The sequence below is a fragment of the Hylobates moloch genome, unplaced genomic scaffold, assembly GCF_009828535.3.
Source record: "Hylobates moloch isolate HMO894 unplaced genomic scaffold, HMol_V3 SCAFFOLD_1, whole genome shotgun sequence".
In the NCBI taxonomy this organism is placed as follows: domain Eukaryota; kingdom Metazoa; phylum Chordata; class Mammalia; order Primates; family Hylobatidae; genus Hylobates; species Hylobates moloch.
In genome coordinates this window covers 10,882,591-10,905,768 of record NW_026652276.1, presented here as the reverse complement: position 1 = coordinate 10,905,768, position 23,178 = coordinate 10,882,591, and the positions used below count along the sequence as shown (strand labels likewise).

Below are 23,178 nucleotides of genomic sequence, written 5' to 3'. Positions count from 1 at the left end.
ATGAACCTGGGAGGCAGAGCTTGCAGTAAGCCAAGATCACGCCACGGCACTCTAGCTTGGGTGACAGAGTGAGACTCCGTCTCAAAAAAAAAAAAAAAAAAAAGACTACAGGGTCGATTTTCCAAATTCCATTGTATGCCTATACATTACCAATAAAGAATTATAAAATGAAACAAATAAATGCAACAGCATGAAAAACATAAAATACTTGGACATAAATTGAACAAAAGATGTTCAAGACCTCTATATTCTCTATACTAAAAAGAACACAACATTTGTGAGAGGAATTAAACAAATGGAGAAATATACCATGTTCATGGATTTAAAATCAAAATTGTTGAGATATCATTTTCCCCAAAATTGGTTTATAGATTTAACATAAGCCCAATTAATACCAACAGGTTTTCTTTTGTAGAATTTGATAAACCAATTCAAATGGTTATTTGGGTATTCAAAGGATATAGAAAAGCTAAACAGTCTTGAAAAAGTCAGAGTACTCATACTGTCTGATGTTAATACTTAGAAATCTAAAGCGATCAAGATAGTGTGAAATTGGCATAAGGATAGAAAAAAATAAAGAATGTAACAGAACAGAGTCTAGAAATAAATCCATTAAACGTTGTCAATTGGTTTTTGACAAAGATGCCAAAACAATTAAATGAGAAAAACAAAATTTCTTACACAAATAGTGCTGGAACACCTGTATAACCATATGGAAAAGAAATAAACCTCAATCCCTACCTCACACTTTAAACAATCAATTAAAAGTGGATCACAGACCTATATATGACACCTAAAACTATAAAGCTTCTGAAAGAAAGAACATGAGAATATCTTCAAAATTTGAACATGGGTGTTTAAAGAATTTTTAGACAGGACATTAAAAGCATTAACAATAAAATTAAAATTTATATATTGAGCTTGATCAAAATTATAAATTTCTACTCACGAAAAGACAAAATTTTAAAAGTGAAATATCACAGTCTGAAAGGAAATATTCACAATGAATATACATGACAAAAGACTTGTATCCACAATATAAGATGAATTCCTACAAATCAATAATTAAAAGACAATCTAAATGACCAAAAGACTTGAGCAGACACTTCACAAAAGAAGATACACAAATGGCCAATACCACACAAAAAGATGTTCAGCATCATTAGTCATCAGAAAAATATAAATTAAAACCACAATAAAATAAAATTTTACTAAATAGAGTTGCTAAAATTAAAATGACTGACAGCACTAAATATTGGTAAGGTTGTGGAGCAACTGAAACTTTCATACATTGCTGGTGGGAGTGTAAAATAGCACAGATAATGTTGGCAGGGCTGTACCGAAATGGGGAGAGAGTCATGTGAATGGTCTGTCCAGATCAGGCAATAAGGGAGTGCAATTTCTGCACAGAATTTAAAAATGATAATAAAACTAACTAAAAGTTGATCTACTTTACATTATCACAATGCATTCACATTTCTAAACAATGTCAGTGATAAAATATGTCTATCTTGTAGGGGGGGCCATTTCTACCTCATCCTCACTGATGCTATTTACTCAAGAGAAATTAAAACAAAAATACATGTAAAGAAATGTCCATGGCAATTTTACAGTGGAAGACTGAAGGCAACCCAAGTGTCCATGTCAGGAGAATGGATAAACAAGTTGTAGTGTGTTTAAAAAATGGAATATTACTCAGCAAGTAAAAAGAACAAACTACTGTGGATGAACCTCATAAACATATTGAGTGAAACTAGACACAAAAGAATACATGTTGTACAGTATATGAAATTCAAGAACATGGCCAGGCACAGTGGCTCACACCTGTAATCCCAGCACTTTGCGAGGCCGAGGTGGGTGGATCACCTGTGGTCAGGAGTTCGAGACCAGCCTGACCAACATGGTGAAACCCCATCTCTACTAAAAACCTCTTTTAAGAAAATTAGCCAGGTGTGGTGGTGCACACCTGTAGTCTCAGCTACTCGGGAGACTGAGGCAGGAAAATTGCTTGAACCCAGGAGGCGGAGGTTGCAGTGAGCCAAGATGGTGCCACTGCACTCCAGCCTCGGTGACAGAACAAGACTCTGTCTCCAAAAAAAAAAAGAAAAGAAATTAAATAACAGATAAAACTTAATCTATAGTGATGGAAACCAGAACAGTGGTTGCCAGTGGTGGTGGGGATTTACTGGAAAAGAATGGGAAGAAACTTTCTGGAATTATGGAAATGTTCTATATCTTGATTGGTTGGTTGGATACATGAATATATATATTTGTAAAATAGTTTTTAATTTTACCTAAAATTTTTTTTTAATTACCTTCAACACTTAGCGCTCAGCTAGCTCCTCAGTGGAAAAGAGGGGCCTCTGAGCGGGGCAGGTGGAGGTAGGGGAGGTGGAGCTGAAGATAGCTGTAGCTCTTGTCAGAAGAACAGGATCTCAAACTCATCCACTCCCTTACTCAGAGCATGTAATTGATGCAGCACACTTCTCCTTGAGAAGAACTCTGAGGACAATGGGCACAGTCTTGTCTGAGCCTGTTACATTTCCAGAAAGCTAATCTACTGACCCTCTATGGATTCATTACAACCATAAGCCTTACAGAACCAGTGCTTTAAATTGTAATAAACTAGGTATCTTTGCAAACAACATTCAACTTCTAAATTTTGAGAAGGAGGCAAATACATGTAAAAGTTCACATTTCTGATTTTATTTTAACTAGAGGCGGGGATCTCGCTATGTTGCCCAGGATGATCTTGAACTCCTGGGCTCAAGCAATCTGCCCACCTTGGCCTCCCAAAGTGCTAGGATTACAGGCAGGAGCCACCATGCACAGCCTGGGATTTTATTTTCAAAGTGAACTGTTGCAGGATTGATTCCAACAGCCCTTCCCACTGGAGCCAATCACACCGGAGTTGATGAGGGAAGGAAAGAGTTAGTGGAGAGGGCTCAGCCAAGAGGCTCAAAATCAACGCAAGGAAGATGAGGACTGAAAAGCCGCTTGGAGATTTCAGCCAGGTGGAGGTGGAGGAATAGAAGCCAGATTGAGCTAGGATAAGTGTGGGGAGGGATAAGGAAATGGAGACCAAATTTTCAAGAAGTTTGGCTAAGAAGAAAGTAAGATAAACAGGGTATCAAGTGGAGGAGGATGTGGGGTCAAAGAAGGGGTTTGTTTTTGTTTTAAGGCTAATATGAGCATGTTTCAGAGCTGATAGGAAAAGCTGGAAGGTTAGGAGGTGGGGGCTGATGGATGTCTCAGGTGTCTGATATGAGGGGAGGGGTGGAATCCTCATCTAGAGAGTGGCTGGAGAGAAAAGACAGACGCCTCTTCCACGGCGAGTGGCAGGAGGAGCAGTGGGCAGAAGGGCAGCTGTGGATGGGGGCGGATGTGCTGGCAGGCAGGAGGGCGTTCTTATGTTGATAGACATAAGCCACCTAAAGCCATGGCTCCCAGATTCTCAGCAGCTCAGCTGCTGAGAGGTGTGCGGCAGTCTGGACAGGGCAAGAGGTGGCCGTCGAGAGTGTGGACAGAGTGACAGAGCAGCAGTTTCCAAACCTGAGTGTGCGTCAGAATCGCTAAGGGCTTGGTGGGCACAGAAGACACCCTGAGTTTCGGAATAGACATAGCAAGGGTTTGCCTTCCTAACAAGTTCCCAGGTGCTGCTGGGGCTGCTGGCCGAGGTCCTTGCTTGGAGAATGACTGGCTAAAGAAGCCACAGCTGTCCACCCCGCAGCTCCAAGGGGACCGCTTTACATGGCTGCCACCATGCCGCTCCAAGAGGAGGTAGCATGGTGGTCCCAAGGGGCATGATGGCATCACTTTCACCAACAGAACTTAGCAGTCCCTGAGCAGAACCTGGAACCAGAGAGGGGGACAGGAGAAGCTCTGCCACTTGGGTAAGATGCAAGAACAGAACAAAGAGGATTCAGGTGCTGGCAAGAATGGCTGTCAGACTGAGCCGAGGGCCCCTGGCCCAGAGTCATTCTCCTCACTCCCAGTGCGGACTCTCATTTCCCTGTCACTTGTCCACACCCTGTGTCTTTCCAGTTCCCACCCAAATCTCCTGTCTTGCATGGAGCCTGGGCTGCACGACGACCCCACTCACCCTGCTGTCCTTCCCTGAGCCCACAAAACTCAGTATGTGACATGGACCTCTGGCAGCCTCCTGGCGCCCCTTGGATTATTGACTGGCTATACTGTACTCCATCAAATATAAGATGCTATCGCTTGTGAAAGACATTACTTAATCACTGCCAATTATAATTGTAAAAGATATCTTGATTCTCAAGATGTTAAAATGTGCAGAAATGCGTTTCTTAGAATCCACGGAATATGGATTCTTGAGCATCTACCAGAGCAGCAGCTCTGAACGGGTGATCTGCAGAGCATGGTGCTCCCCAAGACCCATTCAGGGGGGTCTCCAAGGTCAAAACTATTTTTTGCAACAATATAAGACATTATTTGCCGTTTTCACTCTCATTATCTCATTAGTGTGCAGTGGAGTTTTCCAGAGACTACATGTGTGATGACATAGCTTTGATGCCCAATGGAATATATGTATTCTTGTGTCTTAAAACTTTCTGAGTTTTAGTTTCTAATATGGTAAATGTTGATAGACATAAGCCACCTAAACAAAAGCTCTTGGGGTCCTGAAACCAAAAAATTTAGGAATCACTGCGCTAGGTTGTGCGCCTGGCACTTGGCAGGCACTGAGCCCATGGTCAAGGGTAAGGAGAGGCCCGAGGGTGATGTGCACAGTGCTGAAGGTGCACAGGAAAGGGACTTATCCCAGCCCGTCCTGGAGGGCCTTCCAGGGGAAGTGGGGTGCTCACCTGCCAATCTCAGGCATGTGGATGCTTCACCCAGGTGGCCCTGTCTTGCTGACCAGAGATTTGTGCCAAACCAGCTCTGCGACCCTGGGTTTAGTCATGCTACCTTCTGTCACTATTAACATGAGGCTAATGTGTAGGTCACAGAGGCTGTGATGAAAATTAAACAATTGAATGCACGTGAAAGAATGCCACTCATAGAAGGTTTCACATGACCACATCCTTGGTGGCTGGGCTGTGTCTTGGGCATCTCTGTTTTCTGCCACAGAGCTTAACACAATGCTTGGCACACAGGGGTGCTTGGAAAACACTGAGTGAAGGAATGCATGTTGGGGGTGTGGCCTAAGCAAGACATGGAGCTTGCCTTCTCCAAACACGAGGGTTCACATCGGATCTGGAGCAGGCGATGAAGGGTAGTCCATAACACCTTCCTCTCTGGCTCTGTGCCAAACCAGATTCCTCCTCGTCTCCTCCAAACCGTCTGTCTTCTTCCACCTCCCCATTCCCTCCCCCAGTTCCCCAGGCTGGTGGCCTTAGCATCAGTTAGACTTTCTTCTTTCCCCACCTGTCTGTCCTCAAGGCTGCTAGGTTCATCCAAGATCTGAGCCAAGATGTCCGGGTCTGGGACGTGGGCGCTAAGGGCCCAAGGCAGCTGCAAAAGACCTGAAAGATAAGAAGAGAGATCAGTGGAGGACCCCGGACTGTCCTCAAGAAGCGGGCGGACTCCCCTGCCCTCCACTGGCAGCCCAACAGCAGAACAAAAGCGGACCATTCAGCACAACCTGTGTGTGTTGCTGGGCGCTGTCCCTGGCCCAGTCTGGACCAGGAACAAAGAGGAAAGATTCAGGGCGTTAGTGGCAAGAGCAGCCATCCCAGCAACAGAAGCCCCTGCCTCCCCAGTACCTGTGATACTTGGCAGGAGCAGAGTGTTGAGTGGAACCCGAGCCTCTGACACCCGCCCTGGGGGTCTTCCCACCACTCTCGCCAGGGTCCTCCTGGATGAGTGAGACAAGGGCAGTTCAGGAGGTCACCCAGGAACTGAGGTCGCAGCAGCACGACGGAGCCAGGGAGCAGGGGCGGGCTTCCCTTCTCCACTCCTGGCGGCTCCAGCGTGCACCCCCAGGAAGGTTTTGCAGGAATAAAGAATGAAGGCAGAAGCAAGATGGAGGACGAAGGAGGCGTGGATGGCTTCAGAAGGCAAGAAGGAGGCAGCAGTTAGGCGCCTGTCTCAAAGCCTCCTCCCCGCGCCAAGGACGGGTCGGAGGAGGGGGGCGTGAGGACAGGTACAGCGGCTGCTCCAGCGTTTCTAAAGGGGAAGATCTGAAGTGGGGCAGGAGAGACGGGGGAGTTGTCTGGAAGCTGCATTTGCCTGGCAAACACTGGGTTAACAAAGACTTGCGTTGCGGGGATGCTGGCCTTGGACAGGGAATGCGAAGGGATTATGCTACGGAGAACGGATCCGAGCGTGACGGCCGAATGAATGAGTGAGAGAGTGAGTGAGTGAGTGACTGTGCGAGCGAGCGGCAGAGGGAACTCCGACCCGCCCCAGGTGCGGAGCGGCGCGCCCGGCAGGGGTCACTGCGGGCCCCTCAGGCGGGAAGGGGGCGCAGGCGCGGCGGGCGCCGGGGCCCTCCCGCGGGGACGGGGCGGGGAGGGCTGGGGGTGGGGTTAGAAAGAGGGACTCGAGCGGGATCCAAACTTCCGGTGCCTGCAGAGCTCGGAGCGGCGGAGGCACAGACCGAGGCTGCACCGGCAGAGGCTGCGGGGCGGACGCGCGTGCCGGCGCAGCCATGGTGAAGATTAGCTTCCAGCCCGCCGTGGCTGGCATCAAGGGCGACAAGGCTGACAAGGCGTCGGCGTCGGCTCCTGCGCCGGCCTCGGCCACCGAGATCCTGCTGACGCCGGCTAGGGTGAGAGGGTCTGGGGCTCAGGCGGTGGGGCGGGGGACCCAGGCGCACGACCCAGGCGCGCCCCGTCGGCCCTGGGGACTGCCCGAGGCGCGTCAGGGCCCCAGAACCCGGGGTAGAGCAGGGTTGGGAAGTCTCGAATGGGTTGCTTATCCCAAAATGAGGAGGGGGCTTAAGTCCCGTACTAAAGCGGCAGCCAAAAGCCGACGTCCGAAGAGTGGGAGGCGTCTGGTTCTGCTCTTCAGGTGGAGAAGTGCTCGAGGTCTCTTCCAAAAGTGGGGGCCCCCTCGCCGCCTTATTGGGGGAGAGGGCTGGTCCGAAGAAGTTCGAGGAATGTTGGTGGGGGGTACGCGTCTGGTTCCAATCAACGGGGAAAGCCGCGAGTCGAGTCCCCAGGTGGGGGATGGGAGGAGGGTTAGACGTAGTTTTTCCAAAGTAGGGCGGTGGGACCTGATTGGCTGGGGAATTGGGGGTGGGGGGGGGGGTCTGGTACCAACGAAGAGGGTGGGGCCGTTGATTTCCTCCGAAACTGGGGGCTGCGAGGAACAGAGGATGTGCTGCTGGCCTACACCGGAATTGACAGAACAGAACGTGATGAAATGGAAATCAGCCAGAACCGACGGGGCTGCGGCCTCTGGACGTCGGGGGTCCGAGGCCGGGCGCCCCCTTCCCACCCCACGCCCTGCCGTCTGGGCCTCCCTGCTCCTCTCTCTTTTCTCCATTCCCAGACTCTCGCTGGGCTGTCCCCCGACCCCGCGGGGAGGGCTCCCAACTGCCCCAGTGCCCTTGTATCCTGGGTCCCCGGGCTCTGTGCGCCTTCCCCCACCCCTGCCACCCCCTCCCCCACCCCGGCTTCCTCCGCTTTCCCTCTGGCCGGGGGGAGAGAAGGCATTTCCGCCGTGGAAAACTGAGCTGCGTGCCTTGTGTCCGGGAAGGGCCCGCAGGGGCAGAACGCGTGGCGGGCAGGGACAGGGAGGGAGAGAGAGCTGGCCCAGCCAGGTTTTATTGTGCCCGGTAAAGGTGTCTACGTGGGCGCCGCCCCCAGCGGTCTTGTGGCGCACCAAGCCCATGTCCTCCCCGCCTCCCCACCCCGCATTGAGGCAGGACTGAGAAAGTCTTTGTCCACTGCCTCCCCCCCTTCCCGCTGCAGGCTTCTGAAGAGTCTTCCTGAACGCCTAGCCCCCTCCCCAGGTTTTGTGGCTCAGATTCAGTCTTGCCTGGGGCATTAAGGGGCCTGCAGAGGATGACCTGGACCCTGGAGGAGGGGACGCTGGAGAGGGCCGTCAGAGTTGGGTGTCAGCCTGGGCAGAGACCCTGAGTGAGGAATGCCAGGAGACTGAGAACCCCCTGCCCTTTTATGGTGGTCACTGCAGCAACCAGTGGCTCAGAGCCACAAGAGTTCAACAACCACCTAGGCGAGGTTGGGGGTTGCTGTGCACCCCATCAGAGCAGCTCCCCCCTTCATCTGAAGCTTAGGTGGAGGGGGCGCTCCATATTTGAAGAAGATGGTTCTGCAGCTTTAAAAGTTTGCAAGGGGTTCTTCAAGACTCCTTTTCTTTGGAAGGGACGCTGCCCTCCACTCAGCCTGGGGAGGGGCAGGGATGGGGGCAGGAGGCAGCATGCTTGCCCATCTCTTTTCCTAGCCACCTCTTCCTGGAGATGTTTGAGGAGGGAGGACCAGGTCAGACAGTGGGAGGGTGTCATTCCAATTCCATCAGAAGGTCCCCTAGATTTTGCAGGAGCGGCACATTCTCCAGCCGCAGCCTGCTGATGGCATGGGGTTGGGCAGTCTGACAGAGACCTGCGTCTCGGGGCATAACCGACATCCTAGCTTCTTGCTTCTCATCAGGCTCTGAAATTGAGCGTCGTTTCTTCCCCCTCACCCAGCATGAAATGGAAATATCAACATCTTCCTGCGTGCTGTTGGTAATGGCCTTGAGCCTGCTGAGTACCTCCTCCCACAAACTTTGTTAGTTGAACAGGGTCCCCTCCCTCTCTAATTGGCAAGGGGGAGCTTAGGAGTATGCGATCTGAGGAAAGAATTAGAATCCTGGCACCTTTAGGACAGAACTGCATGTTAGTAAACTTTTACAGCTTCCCGAGGCCCTGGCGTGGTGCAGAGGGACTTTAGGTGTTGCAAGTTGGCTCTGCCCATCACCTGCTAGATTTGGAGCCTTGGAAACAGTTCACTTCTGCGGGCCTCCTGTTGCCCCACTTGGCCAACAGGCACATTTCCTCCTCACCCAGTTTCTGGCAAGGAGCCAGGCCTCCTCTCCTGCCCCCAGCAGTGAGCAGGCAGGAGGCCTATTTCTCAGCTGTAGCTCAGCGCGCCGAAAGAGATGGCAGCCAGGAGGCTGCTTTCTCAGGGCAGGGCGTGTAGATTTTGTCCCGTACTGTTGGGGATGCCCAGGAAAGCTTATTAAAACGTTTCTTCTGTCTAGCAGTGACCCCAGAACCCTCCTTGGTGTCTGGACTGGACTCCAAAACAAGACTTATTTTATCTATTTTATTATTATTATTTTTTTTTTTTTTTTGAGACAGAGTCTTACTCTGTCACCCAGGCTGGAGTTCAGTGGCACGATCTTGGCTCATTGCAACCTTCACTTCCAGGTTCAAGTGATTCTCATGCCTCAGCCCCCCAAGTAGCTGAGATTACAGGCATGCGCCACCATGCCCAGCTAATTTTTGTATTTTTAGTAGAGACAGAGTTTCACCATGTTGGCCAAACTGGTCTCAAATTCCTGACCTCAGGTGATCTTCCCACCTCAGCCTCCCAAATTGTTGGGATTACAGGCGTCAGCCACCACGCCTGGCCCAAAACAAGATTTAAAAAGTGATCTGTGGGAGGAGCACTCGGTGAACAGATGATTGTGCGTTGGGGCAGTTCTTGACCTGTGTCCAGGCCCGGAGTGAGGGCGGGGTGGGGGCAGGGTGAGGCGGCAGGAGCGCCCTCTCCGTGGGCACTGCCCCTGCTTCTGAGCAAAAACTGCAACACAAGGAGGATCTTGTCTGTGGACCTGAGGCTGGAAGGAAGTGCCTCGGTGGGCCAGGGAGGGATGGGGGTGGGGGCCAGCCGGGCTTCCAGCTGCCCAGCCTCCCCATGTGGTGTTTTGACTCTGAGATAATGAGGAACCTGCGCTGATGTGCTGCTGGGACACTGCCAGCTTGGGAAGTAGGCTGGACCGGAAGCACCCCCTGGGACAGCAAAGCACCCCCTCACAGCACCAACTGGATCCCTCTTCCCCTTTGGGGGCCCACTGGCTGGCCGTGCCCCTCTTAGCCCGCCCCTTCTCCTCACACCCTGCCTGTGCCTGCGTTCACACACACACACACACTTATGCACACACATGCACGCACAGATGTGGGCATGTAGAGGCTCACGAGCTGGGGGCTGCAAGGGGAGAAAAACAAGTTAAATACAATCATCTTCTTACCTCTGTAATTTTCTCCTTGGCATTTGCCTTTGATTAATGGTCCTGTGTCACCCCCTCCCCAGCCTGCATACCTGGGGATCAGATTTCACTTTCCTTGTGTGTCCTGGCCTCAGGCCCTTGGCAGGAGGAACCAGGTCTCCTGGAGCGGTTGGGGGAGGGTCCCGTGCCAGCCAGGAGGGCAAATCTGGCCAGCTTGGAGCCCTACCCCAGTGTCCTGATGCCCGCTGGCCAAGAGGGCCTGGCCCAAAAGGACTTTGTGAAGCAGCGGCCCTGCTCCATCCAGTTCCTTCCCTGTGGCAGCGTGGGGACTTTCAGGGCTGTCGTCCATTCCTGGGATTTGGTGCCCCGGCAGGCCCTACGGTGGCTTCTCTGCTTTCCTGCCACTTCTCTCTCCATTCCCTCATTTCTGCTCGCTTTTCTCAGCAGTCCTTGCATGTTTCAAGACCGTCAGCAGATTGCCAGTGAGGATGAGTTTCTCTTAGTGCGGAGAAAAAATGTTTATGGTGAAATCACAGAGGCACAACCTGGCCAGCCCCTCTGTCCCCCAGCCCACTCTCTCCAAGTTCCCTCTCCCCATGAGGGCTCTTCCAGCAATGAGCTTTTGTTGTCTGGAGATGCCTTGACTATCAGGGATGGAAGAGAAGAGGGAATTCGCCTGGCCCAGCCAAGCCAAGAGTGCATCTGCACAGATGCTGCCCGTGGGGCCTGCAGTCTGGAAGGGAGGACAGGAGAGTGATGGGGACCCCTGACCCTGTTGGCAGATGGCATCTGTGCCTCTGGACCACTGGGCTTTGTGTGCTCAGGTGGACAGTGTTTGCCCACTCTCTTCTCCCCCAGCTAGGCTCTGTCTTGAACACATACAAGACACACACACTCAATGGGTACCCCGGCTTCTGTGGTCTGGAGCCTGGGAAAGAAAGCTGCTGAGGACCAGGAGAGATGTGGGAGAGGTGAGATGAGACTGCCTCCCCAAACCCCATCTTCCCTATTCTCAGCCTGGGCCTCAGGAGTGCATTTCTGGCTGCCGAACCCCTCCAGGCAGGCTGCAATCTGCAATCATAGTTAAATCGGCTTGCAGTTAATTTGGACATTGTTACTGGGGGATGGGGCCAGGGAGCGCTCCCCTCCAGCTGTGGTGGTCTGCCGAGTTAATGCTACAGTTGGCTGGTTTCCCCCTGACCATTTTGGCCCTGGCTTTGGTAAATCATTTAAGGAGTGCCCCTGTGGGTCTCCGTTTAAGCCGGCAGGGAGAGGCCCAGGCCTCTCTTGGGTCCCTGGACTTCCGGCTCATGCACCCTTTGCTCAGAGAGCTCTGTTGTCTTGGAAACAATATGCAATATTTTCCTACTTTCTATATGGGAGCCCCCCTCCCCAGATGCCTCGCTGTCAGTAACTGCTTCCTATGGGGAGCAACATTTTTCTGGGTCTCCAGCATGATAGGTGGAGCAGCTGGGGTCTCAGGAAGGCGGGCCATTCGGCCATCTTTTTAGTGAGCTGGGCACCAGGGATCCCAAGGGGCCAGGGCTCTGGGTTGAGCCCAGGCTCCCTGATACCCCACTGTCCCCAGACAGGTGTAAATACCCTGAGATCACAGGCTGCTTTGAGGGCCAAAGGGACAGTGAGGGCTCCAGGGCTTTGGGGTTTGAGCCTCGGTGTTGATTGGGCGCAGTAGGCAGAGGCAGCGCTGGGGCAGGATTTAGGGGTTCTCCCTCTGTGTGGGGCTTTATGGAGGAAATGCCTTCGCTTCCAAGCGGGAACATCTGTGCTTTCCTGTCTACTTCCTGGTAGCCTGTAATGCTGCCTTCTGCACTTCTGATCATCATGGTGCCTCTGAGGGTTTGGCTTTGCAGGCTGGAGGGGAGCTGGGAGGGTGGCAGGGTGGCTGAGCCTGGGTGTGTGCTGGGGGCATCAGCAGGGCCGTGAGAGAGGAATGCCCACCCCCAGTCTAGGTAAGGTGGGGGATCCCCAGCCTTCACAGTGAGGGGTCTTGGCAGGAGCCCCTGCCCTTCTCAGCCACACCTGCCACTGCTGCTCTTCAGCTGGGGCCATGGAAGCCTCACCTTCTCCCTGCTCTGTCTTCTCTAACCTCCCTCTGTGGGGCCTCCGAGCCCAGCCCCTCCCCCAGGACAGGGAGACAGGGGACCCAGCTCGAGTTCTGCAGACCAGCATTAAGGCAGAAAGGCGGAAAGGCCGAAGGCCGAAAGGCGGAAAGGCGAGGCTGCCCTTTGCCATAAAGCTAGCAGGCCTCACCTTGTCGGTGAATTTGATTTGTGGAGCAGGCCCTCGGGCTCTTCCATGTAGCGCTTTGACTTTTTTTTATTTTTTCCTTTTCTGTCTTTCTGGTTGTTAGCAATCTCACAAGCTAGCTTCTCTGATTTTCCAGAATGCAGAAGCAAAAGTCTGGCCACAGTGCAGCCTCAACAGCTGTCCACAGAGGCAGCCCTAAAAAGGAAAGGCTCGGCTGATAAAGATCTGCTATTTTTATCTAGCACTTGATCCTTTACAAAGGGCTTTTAGGTTCTTTGTCTCCTTTAATCCCAGCAAAACCCCTGTCACGCAGAGTCTGTTCACATTTTGTATGGGAGACCCGAGAAGGGGGAGGTTGCAGGGCCCCGCTGGGCCCGTAGCCCCACTTGACCCCTAAATGCAATCTGAGCCCTGGTGTTTGTTGTGTCCTAAGGGCAGATTTCCCAGCTGCTGTAGGCAGCCTGGCCTGTGTCAGGGTCAGCCACCTTTCCTTAAGACCTGCTCAGGAGCACCAGAAGGGCAGGAGGGCATCCCTGGCGCCTGGTTTGCAAGAGCTCCTGGGTGGTTCGATCCCTGGGAGATGCCAGCAGAATGTGTCACCCTGTCTCTTGCTGCTCCCTGGTGTCCATTGGAAAATCAAAGCCATTTAGTCCCGACCCCCTGTGGCCAGCAGCTATCCCTGAGGGCCCTGTGCACTGTGGCCATGCCCGTCACTTGCTGGTGACCTTGGTTAGTGCCCCTGGCTGCTGAGGAGATGACAGTGGGTAGGTGGTCCATATGATCCCTAAAGCAGGGCAAGGTGGGGAGAGGCCCCAGGCCTCCTCATGGGCCAGGCAGTAAGGGCAGTGGTTTGACCTTCCACACCCGCCGAGCAGGCTCCCTTGTGGGCAGACTTGAGTGTCAGGGTGCAGGACAGGCAGGGGCACCCCATGGTGAGGATGCTGGGGGCCTGCTGACTTGCTCACGCATGTCCCCAGTGAAGGGAGGGTCCTCCAGATGTTTTTTGTCCTTTTCCTATGCAGGGCGGGTCAGACCCTCAGCTCCCCAGGGCCCAGGCCCCACACTCCCCTGTGCTCTAAAAGGGTGGGAGGTGAAACCTGAGGAGCACAGCAGGCGCCCCCAGGGCAGGACCCCTGTGCTCTGCCGAGAGATAGGGCCTGTCCTGAGTCACTTAGGCCTGAACCACCCCCTCCGTGGGGAAGGGAGAAAGGAAATCTGTTCCCATCCCAGAACGCCTGGCCGGAAAGGGCCTGAGAGGTCACTTGATCTGACCTGCTCATTTTGCAGATGGGGAAGCCGAGGCCCAGAAAGTGCTAAGCAGGCAGGTAGTGGCAGAGCCACAATGAGAAGCTTCAGGCTCTGGGGCTGGATCCCCTCCCCTCCCCAGTACTGCGGCAGTCCGCAGGGACTGACCTCTAACATCACTCTTGGCCATATCTGGACACCACAGAGGAAGGATTAAATGGTGAACACTGGAGGCAGAGACTGGCCCCGGGGCTTTTGCAGTATCTCCAAGGGTGAGCAAGGGCCCGGGGGAAGGCATGGGAGGTAGGGAGGAGAAGAGACAGGAAATTGACCAAGCTCACCTGGCTGGCTCTCCGTCAGTGCTCTGGGCAAAGCAGTTGCATTGAATTTTATACTCACACACCTACGTCCACCACCCCACACACGTGTGGCCTGGAGATGGGTTAGGCTGGCTTCTTGGCAGCCCTGCAGCTATGATCTTGAACCCAATTCTGGCTCCCAGAGCAGATTTTTCCAGGATCCTTCTATCCTGGCCTTCCGGACAGCCACATTTCTCTCCTGGCAGGAGCTCCCTGGTGTATGGAAGCTTCCAGGCTTCATCCTGTAGCTGTTACACCACTTGTAACAGCCTGCTTGACTGTGCTGGTCGGTGCCTGTGGGGGGCCAGTGTGGATCGCAGGCCTAGAGCTCCCTGGCTGGGGACAAGCACCCATGCCAGACCCCATGGGGCTCCTGGAGCCCCTGCCCCCATCAGTCACAGCCTCCTTGGTGGAGTTGAGCAGTCTTTACGCAGCCTGCCCACCTCCCAGTGTCCTTATTTTAGTCTACCCTCTGCACCTTGATTTTAGAGTGGATCTTTTCACTCCCCAGCTCAAAAGCCTTCCCAGGCTCCCCATCACCCAGAGCAGCAGCTCCCAGCCTGCCTGCTGTGTCTCGATTCCTATAGAGATTTCTAAGTCCTTAAAGTCACCGAGGCCAGGTCGGCACATCCCCTGTCTTCTGTTTGAAAGAATATACCATGGTCACGACTGGTATAAGCAAGAGGCCTAAGAGCTCAGATAACTCAAAATGCACCTGCTGAACCCACTGCATCCCTTTCAGTGGCTTCCAGGTGTGTCTTGGTTTCTCTTTCGAGATGTGTCTCAGTTTCTCTTTCGAGGTTTGTCTCAGTTTCTCTTTAGCCAGGATGAGTCCAGGCAACCCTGGTGGGCCTTCCCTTCCCTTCTAGGTGTCATCTCCTTCCCTCTCTTTCCCCTAAGACTCCCTCCGGGCCCAGCCAGCGGGTGAAGCCTGACTTAGGGAAGGGGGGATTTCCAGGGGAGGGGCCCTGGCCCCCACTGACCCAGCATTGCTGTCCACAGGAGGAGCAGCCCCCACAACATCGATCCAAGAGGGGGGGCTCAGTGGGCGGCGTGTGCTACCTGTCGATGGGCATGGTCGTGCTGCTCATGGGCCTGGTGTTCGCCTCCGTCTACATCTACAGATACTTCTTCCTTGCGCAGGTGAGGGGCCGGGCCAGGTGGGGGCAAGGCCTCGAGAAAGAGTCACGTCTAGAGAGGCGTGGAGGGAAGTGTCTGCAAGGGGCAGCAGGAAGCCCTGGACATGCCCTCAGGTGGGAGCGAGTGCCCAGCCAGCCCACAAGACTGGGGTGCCCCCTCCTCCTTGGGGCCTCCTTGGATGCAGGCCAGTCCTATCTTTAGCCCCCTGTCCTGGGGAGCCAAGCATGAATCCAGGTGACAGCACTGGGCCCGCCTCACAGGGCCACGCTGGGGAATTCTCAGCAGAAACTCAGATCTGGCAGAAACTGGAACTGCGATCCCCCCCACAGCTCAGACCCTGCACCTGCAGGTCACGCTTTAAGGCTGACCCAACTGTGCTTGTGCATGGACATTTGCGTTACCAAACAAGAGAGGGAGAGGGGTGGGTACAGACAGTCTCCACCACCTCCTTCCAGAAGCAGGAGGGTGTCCTTGCTGCCACCTATCACCCCTCTCCCCAGGGGATCTGGGCACAAAGCTGGGCCAACACAGACCTGGGAGGGAGGGAGTGTCGCTGTGTGGTTGGAAATGAAGGTAGGTAAATTAAAAGGATAAAGCTATGTACAACTCACAGAAAACCTCAGGGTGACAAAAAGGTGGGACTTGCCAGTCATTTATGACCCAAGTGATCTCCCACTCCTAAGCATTTAACTTTGTTGTCCCCGTTTTTCCACGATGGAAATTGCTGAAGAGTTTGCATTCATGTGGCTTTCCCCTTGAAAGCTCAGCTCACACACACCTGTCAACTTTCCTTTTTGTGCAGCCTCCCCCTGCCCCGCCCCACTCCCTCCATGGCCTGCGTCCCCCTTGTTCCAGGGTCCTGTGTGGGACTCTCCCCCAGGCCTCTTCCTGTTGTGGCCCTACCCTAGGACCTGGGCCAGCATTTCCTGGTCTCCTCTGTTCCACCCTCAACTCACACCCTTCTCCCCGCACCCCAATTCGGTGTGTGGACACCTCCCAGCTGCCCCTGGGTCTGTGCCCTGGGACAGTATTCAGGGTGTCCAGCCACTGTGGGACGCAGCCCTGGAGCCTCGCCTTCCCTGGGCTCTCATCCCTGCACAGCCCGCAGGAGCCCCCCATGCTGCAATGACGCATCCTCCCTGGAGAACTTGCACTGAATCAAACAGAGACGGTGGAATCCTGCCAATCCCAGGCCAGGCAGTCCCGAGCGTGTATCTACAGGCCCCTCCAGGAGCCCCCTCCAGAAGTAAGAGTGGGCAGACTGGCTCGCCCGGCCGTTCAGTTGACGGGATCGCACCAGGCTGCCCAGCCTCCCTTACTGATGGAGTGACTGGACTGGCCCAGCAGACACAGTGTCTGTCAAGGTTTCTCCAAGACAGGGGTCAGGGATGTCCAGGAAGGGCGATGGCACTTGTCCAAGGCTGGATGTGGAGGTGACCGTGGTAGGGGCACGAGACTCTTAACAGTGTTGCCTCTGGCTCCACCTCCCCACCCGCCGTGTTAGGCCCCTCCAGGTCTGCAGGCCAGGACAGCAGGTGACAGGAAAGGCAGGCGTGCACAGGCCTAGGTGCCCAACGCTAAGGTTCATCCCTGAGGACCCCCTGCCAACCCCAGGCTCTTTCTCTGGTTTCTGCACCTCTGTGGAGGGCACAGAGGTGGCCAGGTCCTACTCCTGCTGGTCCACCCCGTTTCCCAGTCACAGACTCAAGGACTTGGAGGCCAGAAGGGACCTTAGGGATCATCATGCTTTACTGATGGGGAAACTGAGGCCCAGAGAGGTCTGCCACCTAGGACCTGGCAGACCCAGCTCATCCTCCCTTCCATTTGTGAAGCTGGGAAGCGCCTTGCCCAAGACTCAGCTCATCTCCTCACTGGCAGCCCCAGACCCTGACCTGATGCCCCACCGTCTCAGTTTCTCCATCTGCGAAATGGGTCTCACAGTCCCCGCTCTTCTTGCTTCCGCAGGCTTTTGGGGCATGTAGCGGACAGGTAGGCAAGAGGGGGCCTTGTGGAGTGCATGTGTGACCAGCCTCTCTGACTGTCTGTCTGTCTCTCCGCCTTGCTCAGCTGGCCCGAGATAACTTCTTCCGCTGTGGTGTGCTGTATGAGGACTCCCTGTCCCCCCAAGCCCGGACTCAGATGGAGCTGGAAGAGGATGTGAAAATCTACCTCGACGAGAACTACGAGCGCATCAACGTGCCCGTGCCCCAGTTTGGCGGCGGTGACCCTGCAGACATCATCCATGACTTCCAGCGGGTGAGGCTGGCCAGGGCCTGGGGGTGGGGGGTGGGAGGATGTCCCGGGGACCCAGGGCAAGGGGAGCAGGGGTGAAAGGAGACTCCTCAGAGTACAGCAGGTGTCTACGGTTAGGCTTACCAGGGTCTTCAAGATGCCACTTTTCTCCTGTTAGCAACAATGGTTCTCACTGAGTATGAACTAGCCGAGGCCGATTTGCTCCTCAGCCTCCTGCCAGCTGCACGCCGGCTGTCATGGCAGGGCCAGTGTGTTGTGTTGAGGGGTAGTACATACACCGTCGAGTGCATTGTGTGTACAGCTCAGTGGTTCTCTGCAGAGTGGGTCTCATGCATATTCACATAACCCCCACGGGTCCTGAGACGGGGCATCTCTCGCTGGGGTCCAGGCTGTCCCAGGAATGGCTGGTCCTCACAGGTTTCATAAATGCACAGCTGGGATGTTACCATGTTCCCCAAACCTCAGCTCTGTAAACATGAGAAGAAGCTTTATAACAACAGAGGCGTTTAGCAAACAGCTGCTATTTTCCTCTATCATGTGGCACCTTCTACGACAGGCTAAGAGAAGAGCAGGAAAAGGGAGTGCCCACCCAGCTATTCAGGAGTCTGGAGTGGACTCTGCTCCTGAAGGCCCAAGGCCCCAGGAGGGCATGTGGGGTTCCCGCCCCTGCTGGCCAAGCTTCTTTTTTTTTTTTTGGAGACAGAGTCTCGCTCTGTCACCCAGGCTGGAGTGCAGTGGCACAATCTCGGCTCACTGCAAGCTCCGCCTCCTGGGTTCATGCCATTCTCCTGCCTCAGCCTCCCGAGTAGCTGGAACTACAGGCGCCCGCCACCACGCCCGGCTAATTTTTTGTATTTTTAGTAGAGACGGGGTTTCACCGTGTTAGCAAGGATGGTCTCAATCTCCTGACCTTGTGATCCGCCCGCCTCGGCCTCCCAAAGTGCTGGGATTACAGGCGTGAGCCACCGAGCCCGGCTGGCCAAAGCTTCTTGCACCCCTGCCTGGGTCAGCTGTCACCTCCTGCAGAGACTGACCCAAGCCCTTCTCCTGCCAGGGTCTGACTGCGTACCATGACATCTCCCTGGACAAGTGCTACGTCATCGAGCTCAACACCACCATCGTGCTGCCCCCTCGCAACTTCTGGGAGCTCCTCATGAACGTGAAGGTGCGCAGGGGGTTGGGGGGATGTCTGCAGTGTCCTGTCCCTCCCTTGCCCCCTGTCTCATGGAGGCTAGGTCTGAGGTACAGGAAGTTCCTGTGTCAGGGGCTGGGGGAGCGAGAGACATTGCTGGCACCTGGGCCCTGTACCCAGATTGGTCTCGCCTCTGCTATCCCCCTGCTTCCACATCTCCAGAGTCAATGCCCCGAGACCGGCTTCCTTAGCGTTCAAGGTTGTACCCTGGGTACGGACTCGTGCACACGCCATAGCTCCTGGCAGCACAGGCACAGGCACCAGGCACAGGCAGGAAGTGCCTGGCGACATCAGAAGGGGCAGCCCAGGGGCCTTTGGAGGAGGGAGGTGGGCTGGCATTTCGGGCGAGGGGTTGGAGGAGAGCCTGAGGGGCTGACTCACTGCAGCGGCCACCTCGTTTTGCAGAGGGGGACCTACCTCCCGCAGACGTACATCATCCAGGAGGAGATGGTGGTCACGGAGCACGTCAGTGACAAGGAGGCCCTGGGGTCCTTCATCTACCACCTGTGCAACGGGAAAGACACCTACCGGCTCCGGCGCCGGGCAACGCGGAGGCGTGAGTGGCTGGCTTCACCCACAGTAGCCCCTGTCCCGCACCCCAGACCACAGTTATCTTCACGCCTAGCCCAGCTGTCAGAGAGCTCAGCTAGCAGCAGCAGCAATAACAGCTAGCATTAGCAGAGCACTTCCGTGTGCCGGGCAATGCTGTGGGCTCTTTATGACCTCTTAAGAGTGTAAGTCATTCTCATCCTCATTATTATTTTTGCTGCCCATTTGAAAGATGAGGGAACAGGTGCAGAGAGGTTAACACCCCGGAGGACACACAGCAGGGAGGTGGCAGACGTGGGCAGGCTGACTCCAGCTTCCGAGCTCTCCGCATTTCTCACTGTGCTCTTTGGGTGAATCTGGGTGAATAGTGTCACTTCCTGGCCCTCCTGTGGCGCAGGCTGAGCCTGGTGGTCTTTGTGACTCAGCCAGGATGCAGGCCTCACTGGGGCTTTTCTGTTTCCTCCCAGGGATCAACAAGCGTGGGGCCAAGAACTGCAACGCCATCCGCCACTTCGAGAACACCTTCGTGGTGGAGACGCTTATCTGCGGGGTGGTGTGAGGCCCTCCTCCCCCAGAACCCCCTGCCGTCTTCCTCTTTTCTTCTTTCCGGCCGCTCTCTGGCCCTCCTCCTTCCCCCTGCTTAGCTTGTACTTTGGACGCGTTTCTATAGAGGTGACATGTCTCTCCGTTCCTCTCCAACCCTGCCCACCTCCCTGTACCAGAGCTGTGATCTCTCGGCAGTGGGGGGGCCCATCTCTGCTGACCTCCTGGGTGTGGTGGAGGGAGAGGGGATGCTGCAATATGTTTTCTGTGTCCCACTGTCTTGAAGCTGGGCCTGCCAAAGCCTGGGCCCACAGCTGCACTGGCAGCCCAAGGGGAAGGACCAGTTGGGGCAGCCGGGCATGTGAGGCCCTGGGCAAGGGGATAGGGCTGGGGGGGTGCGGCATGGGCTTCAGAAGTATCTGCACAATTAGAAAAGTCCCCAGAAGCTTTTTCTTGGAGGGTACACTTTCTTCACTGTCCCTATTCCTAGACCTGGGGCTTGAGCTGAGGATGGGATGATGTGCCCAGGGAGGGACCCACGAGAGCACAAGGGAAGGTGGCCACCTGGGGGTGTCCCCGGGACTCCTGTCAGTGCCTTCAGCCCACCAGCAGGAGCTTGGAGTTTGGGGAGTGGGGATGAGTCCGTCAAGCACAACTGTTCTCTGAGTGGAACCAAAGAAGCAAGGAGCTAGGACCCCCAGTCCCGCCCCCCAGGAGCACAAGCGGGGTCCCCTCAGTCAAGGCAGTGGGATGGGCCGCTGAGGAACGGGGCAGGCAAGGTCACTGCTCAGTCATGTCCACGGGCGATGAGCTGTGGGTTCTGCTGAGTGGGTGGAGCTCGTTGCTTTCTCCAAGCTTGGAACTGTTTTGAAAGATAACACGGAGGGAAAGGGAGAGCCACCTGGTACTTGTCCACCCTGCCTCCTCTGTTCTGAAATTCCATCCCCCTCAGCTTAGGGGAATGCAACTTTTTCCCTTTCCTTGTCACTTTTGCATGTTTTTACTGATCATTCGATATGCTAACCGTTCTCAGCCCTGAGCCTTGGAGAGGAGGGCTGTAACGCCTTCAGTCAGTCTCTGGGGATGAAACTCTTAAATGCTTTGTATATTTTCTCAATTAGATCTCTTTTCAGAAGTGTCTATAGAACAATAAAAATCTTTTACTTCTGACCTTGACTTGAGTGTGGCTAGAGGGGAGATGGGTGTGGGAGGGGTGCTCCGGGCAGAGTCGAGGAGCTGGACCTCGGGAGCAGCAGGCAGGGAGAAGCCTGCAGACCTTGACATCTGGCCTCTAAAGAGCTGAGCATCCTGGATTCAGCCAAGGAGTGTAGGATATCCCCTTTGTAGCACCCTGGATCTGAGCCAGGTAGAGTTCCCACTTTCCGGGTGAGGAGGGGAACAGGGCTGGGAGAGCTTACCGACGCGCCCAAGGTCATGCTGCTTTAAGTGCTTGTAAACCACCCTGTAATGTTCTACCTGGCAGATGACATCATTATTGCGTGTCCTTAAGCACAAGGGCGGTGTCCTATTCTCCACCACGTCTGGACAATTTGTAACCATTCCTGGAGGATCTGAAGTGAGGTTTGGTGTGACAATCACAGGGTCACATTCTCCAGAGAATTCTGGAAGCGGCAGGAGAGCTGGCCAGAGCCATGTCTAGGTGGACCCCAGAGGTGGGACCTATACCCTGCCCTGGGGACCAGGATGGGTGCCCACTCGCTTGGTACTGTTAAGCCTCAGTACCCAGTGAGGGCCATAAAATACTCAAATTAGTGCAGACACACCTTGTTCCCAGATCCAAAGGCAATCATGCAAAGACATCAGGTTTTTTTTTTTTTTATATTTGCTGATGGAAATGCAATGCAATCACAATTAAAATGCCAACTGAATTTATTTTTTAACTTGACACAATAAATTCTTTCAGGAAAGTAAACAGGGAATAGTCAGGTAGATCCTATAAAGGGTAAAGAACAGCCCTCCGATATAAAGCGTTATACACCACAATAATTAAGGAGTTCGGTGTAGCAAAGGCAAAGCCCAGTGCAACACAACAGAGGCCCAGGCATTGACTTAAATTACACGGAAATTTAATATATGATTATGGTGGCATTTCCAGTTAGTGGGAGACATGTGGGTTTGCTTTTTTGTTGGTGGTGGGTTTTTTTTTTCTTTTTCTTTTTCTTTTTTTTGAGATGGAGTCTTGCTCCTGTCACCCAGGCTGGAATACAGTGGGGCGATGTTGGCTCACTGCAACCTCCCCCTCCCGGGTTCAAGCAATTCTCCTGCCTCAGCCTCCTGAGCATCTGGGATTACAGGCACACACCACCACACCTGGCTAATTTTTGTATTTTTAGTAGAGACGGAGTTTCACCATGTTGGCCAGGCTGGTCTCAAACTCCTGACCTCAGGTGATCCTCCCGCCTCAGCCTCCCAGAGTGCTGGGATTACAGGTGTGAGCCATCACACCTGGCCCATGTGGGTTATTTTTAATGGAACAGCGGGCTAGCCATTTTGACAAAAAATTAACCTGGATTCTACTTCCCTAGAAAAAGATTAATGCTGGATGGATCAGAGATTTTAATTATGAAATGAAACTATGAAAGTACTTGAAGAGATTATTTAAAAGATAATCTGGAGGAGGAATGGCCTTTCTAAGCATGATATCTACCAGGAAAAAATTGGTCTACGGAAAGTTAGAATTTATATACAGCAACGTATACCACAAAGCCAAGAGGTTTATAAGCAGTAAACGGAAATGTCTTTTCAAACACAGGCATAAAAAGGGCTAATTTTTTAATATGCAAAGTTCTTATAAACCATTATGAAAAATGAACAACCCAATAGATAAATGAGCAAATAATGTAAACGGTTCTACAAATCAAAACTAGGGAGATCTTTTTTTTTTTTTTTTTTGAGACAGAATCTTGCTTTGTCACCCAGGCTGAAGTGCAGTGGCACCATCTCGGCTCACTGCATCCTCCACCTCTTGGGTTCAAGTGATTCTTGTGCCTCAGCCTCCCGAGTAGCTGGGACTACAGGCACATGCCACCATGCCAGCTAATTTTTGTATTTTCAGTAGAGATGGGGTTTCACCATGTTTCCCAGGACAGTCTCAAACTCCTGACCCCAGGTGATCCAGCTGCCTCAGCCTCCCAAAGTGCTGGGATTACAGGCGTGAGCCACCGTGCACCTGCCCAAGAGATATGTTTTTACAGGTCAAGTTAGAGTTGGATGTTTGTGAAGCATTTTTTTTTTTCGAGACGGAGTTTCGCTCTTGTCGCCCAGGCTGGAGTGCAATGGCGCGATCCTGGCCCACCGCAACCTCTGCCTCCCAAGTTCAAGCAATTCTTCCGCCTCAGCCTTCCCAGCAGCTGGGACTACAGGCATGCATCACCATGCCCAGCTAATTTTTGCATTTTTAGTAGAGACAGGGTTTCTCCATGTTGGTCAGGCTGGTCTCGAACTCCTAACCTCAGGTAATTC

The 23,178-nt window shown here is 53.6% G+C and overlaps 1 protein-coding gene across 1 annotated transcript; it reads left to right on the top strand.

Moving 5' to 3' along the window:
• The first annotated feature begins 6,497 nt into the window (after positions 1–6,497).
• On the top strand, positions 6,498–20,871 carry ITM2C (integral membrane protein 2C). Its single transcript, XM_032753946.2, has 6 exons — positions 6,498–6,736; positions 15,021–15,161; positions 17,226–17,414; positions 18,466–18,576; positions 19,009–19,159; positions 19,620–20,871. Exons 1-6 carry the CDS (start codon positions 6,617–6,619, stop codon positions 19,709–19,711), a joined length of 804 nt encoding a protein of 267 aa, XP_032609837.1. The 5' UTR covers positions 6,498–6,616; the 3' UTR covers positions 19,712–20,871.
• The last annotated feature ends 2,307 nt before the right edge of the window (positions 20,872–23,178 follow it).

What these genes read in the sequence shown, in the direction of transcription:
- ITM2C (XM_032753946.2), top strand. Translation starts at nt 6,617, where the DNA reads ATGGTGAAGATTAGCTTCCAGCCCGCCGTGGCTGGCATCAAGGGCGAC. An exon ending in GATACTTCTTCCTTGCGCAG is followed by an intron (nt 15,162 to 17,225) that starts GTGAGGGGCCGG and finishes CGCCTTGCTCAG; the next exon opens with CTGGCCCGAGATAACTTCTT. An exon ending in AGCTCCTCATGAACGTGAAG is followed by an intron (nt 18,577 to 19,008) that starts GTGCGCAGGGGG and finishes CTCGTTTTGCAG; the next exon opens with AGGGGGACCTACCTCCCGCA.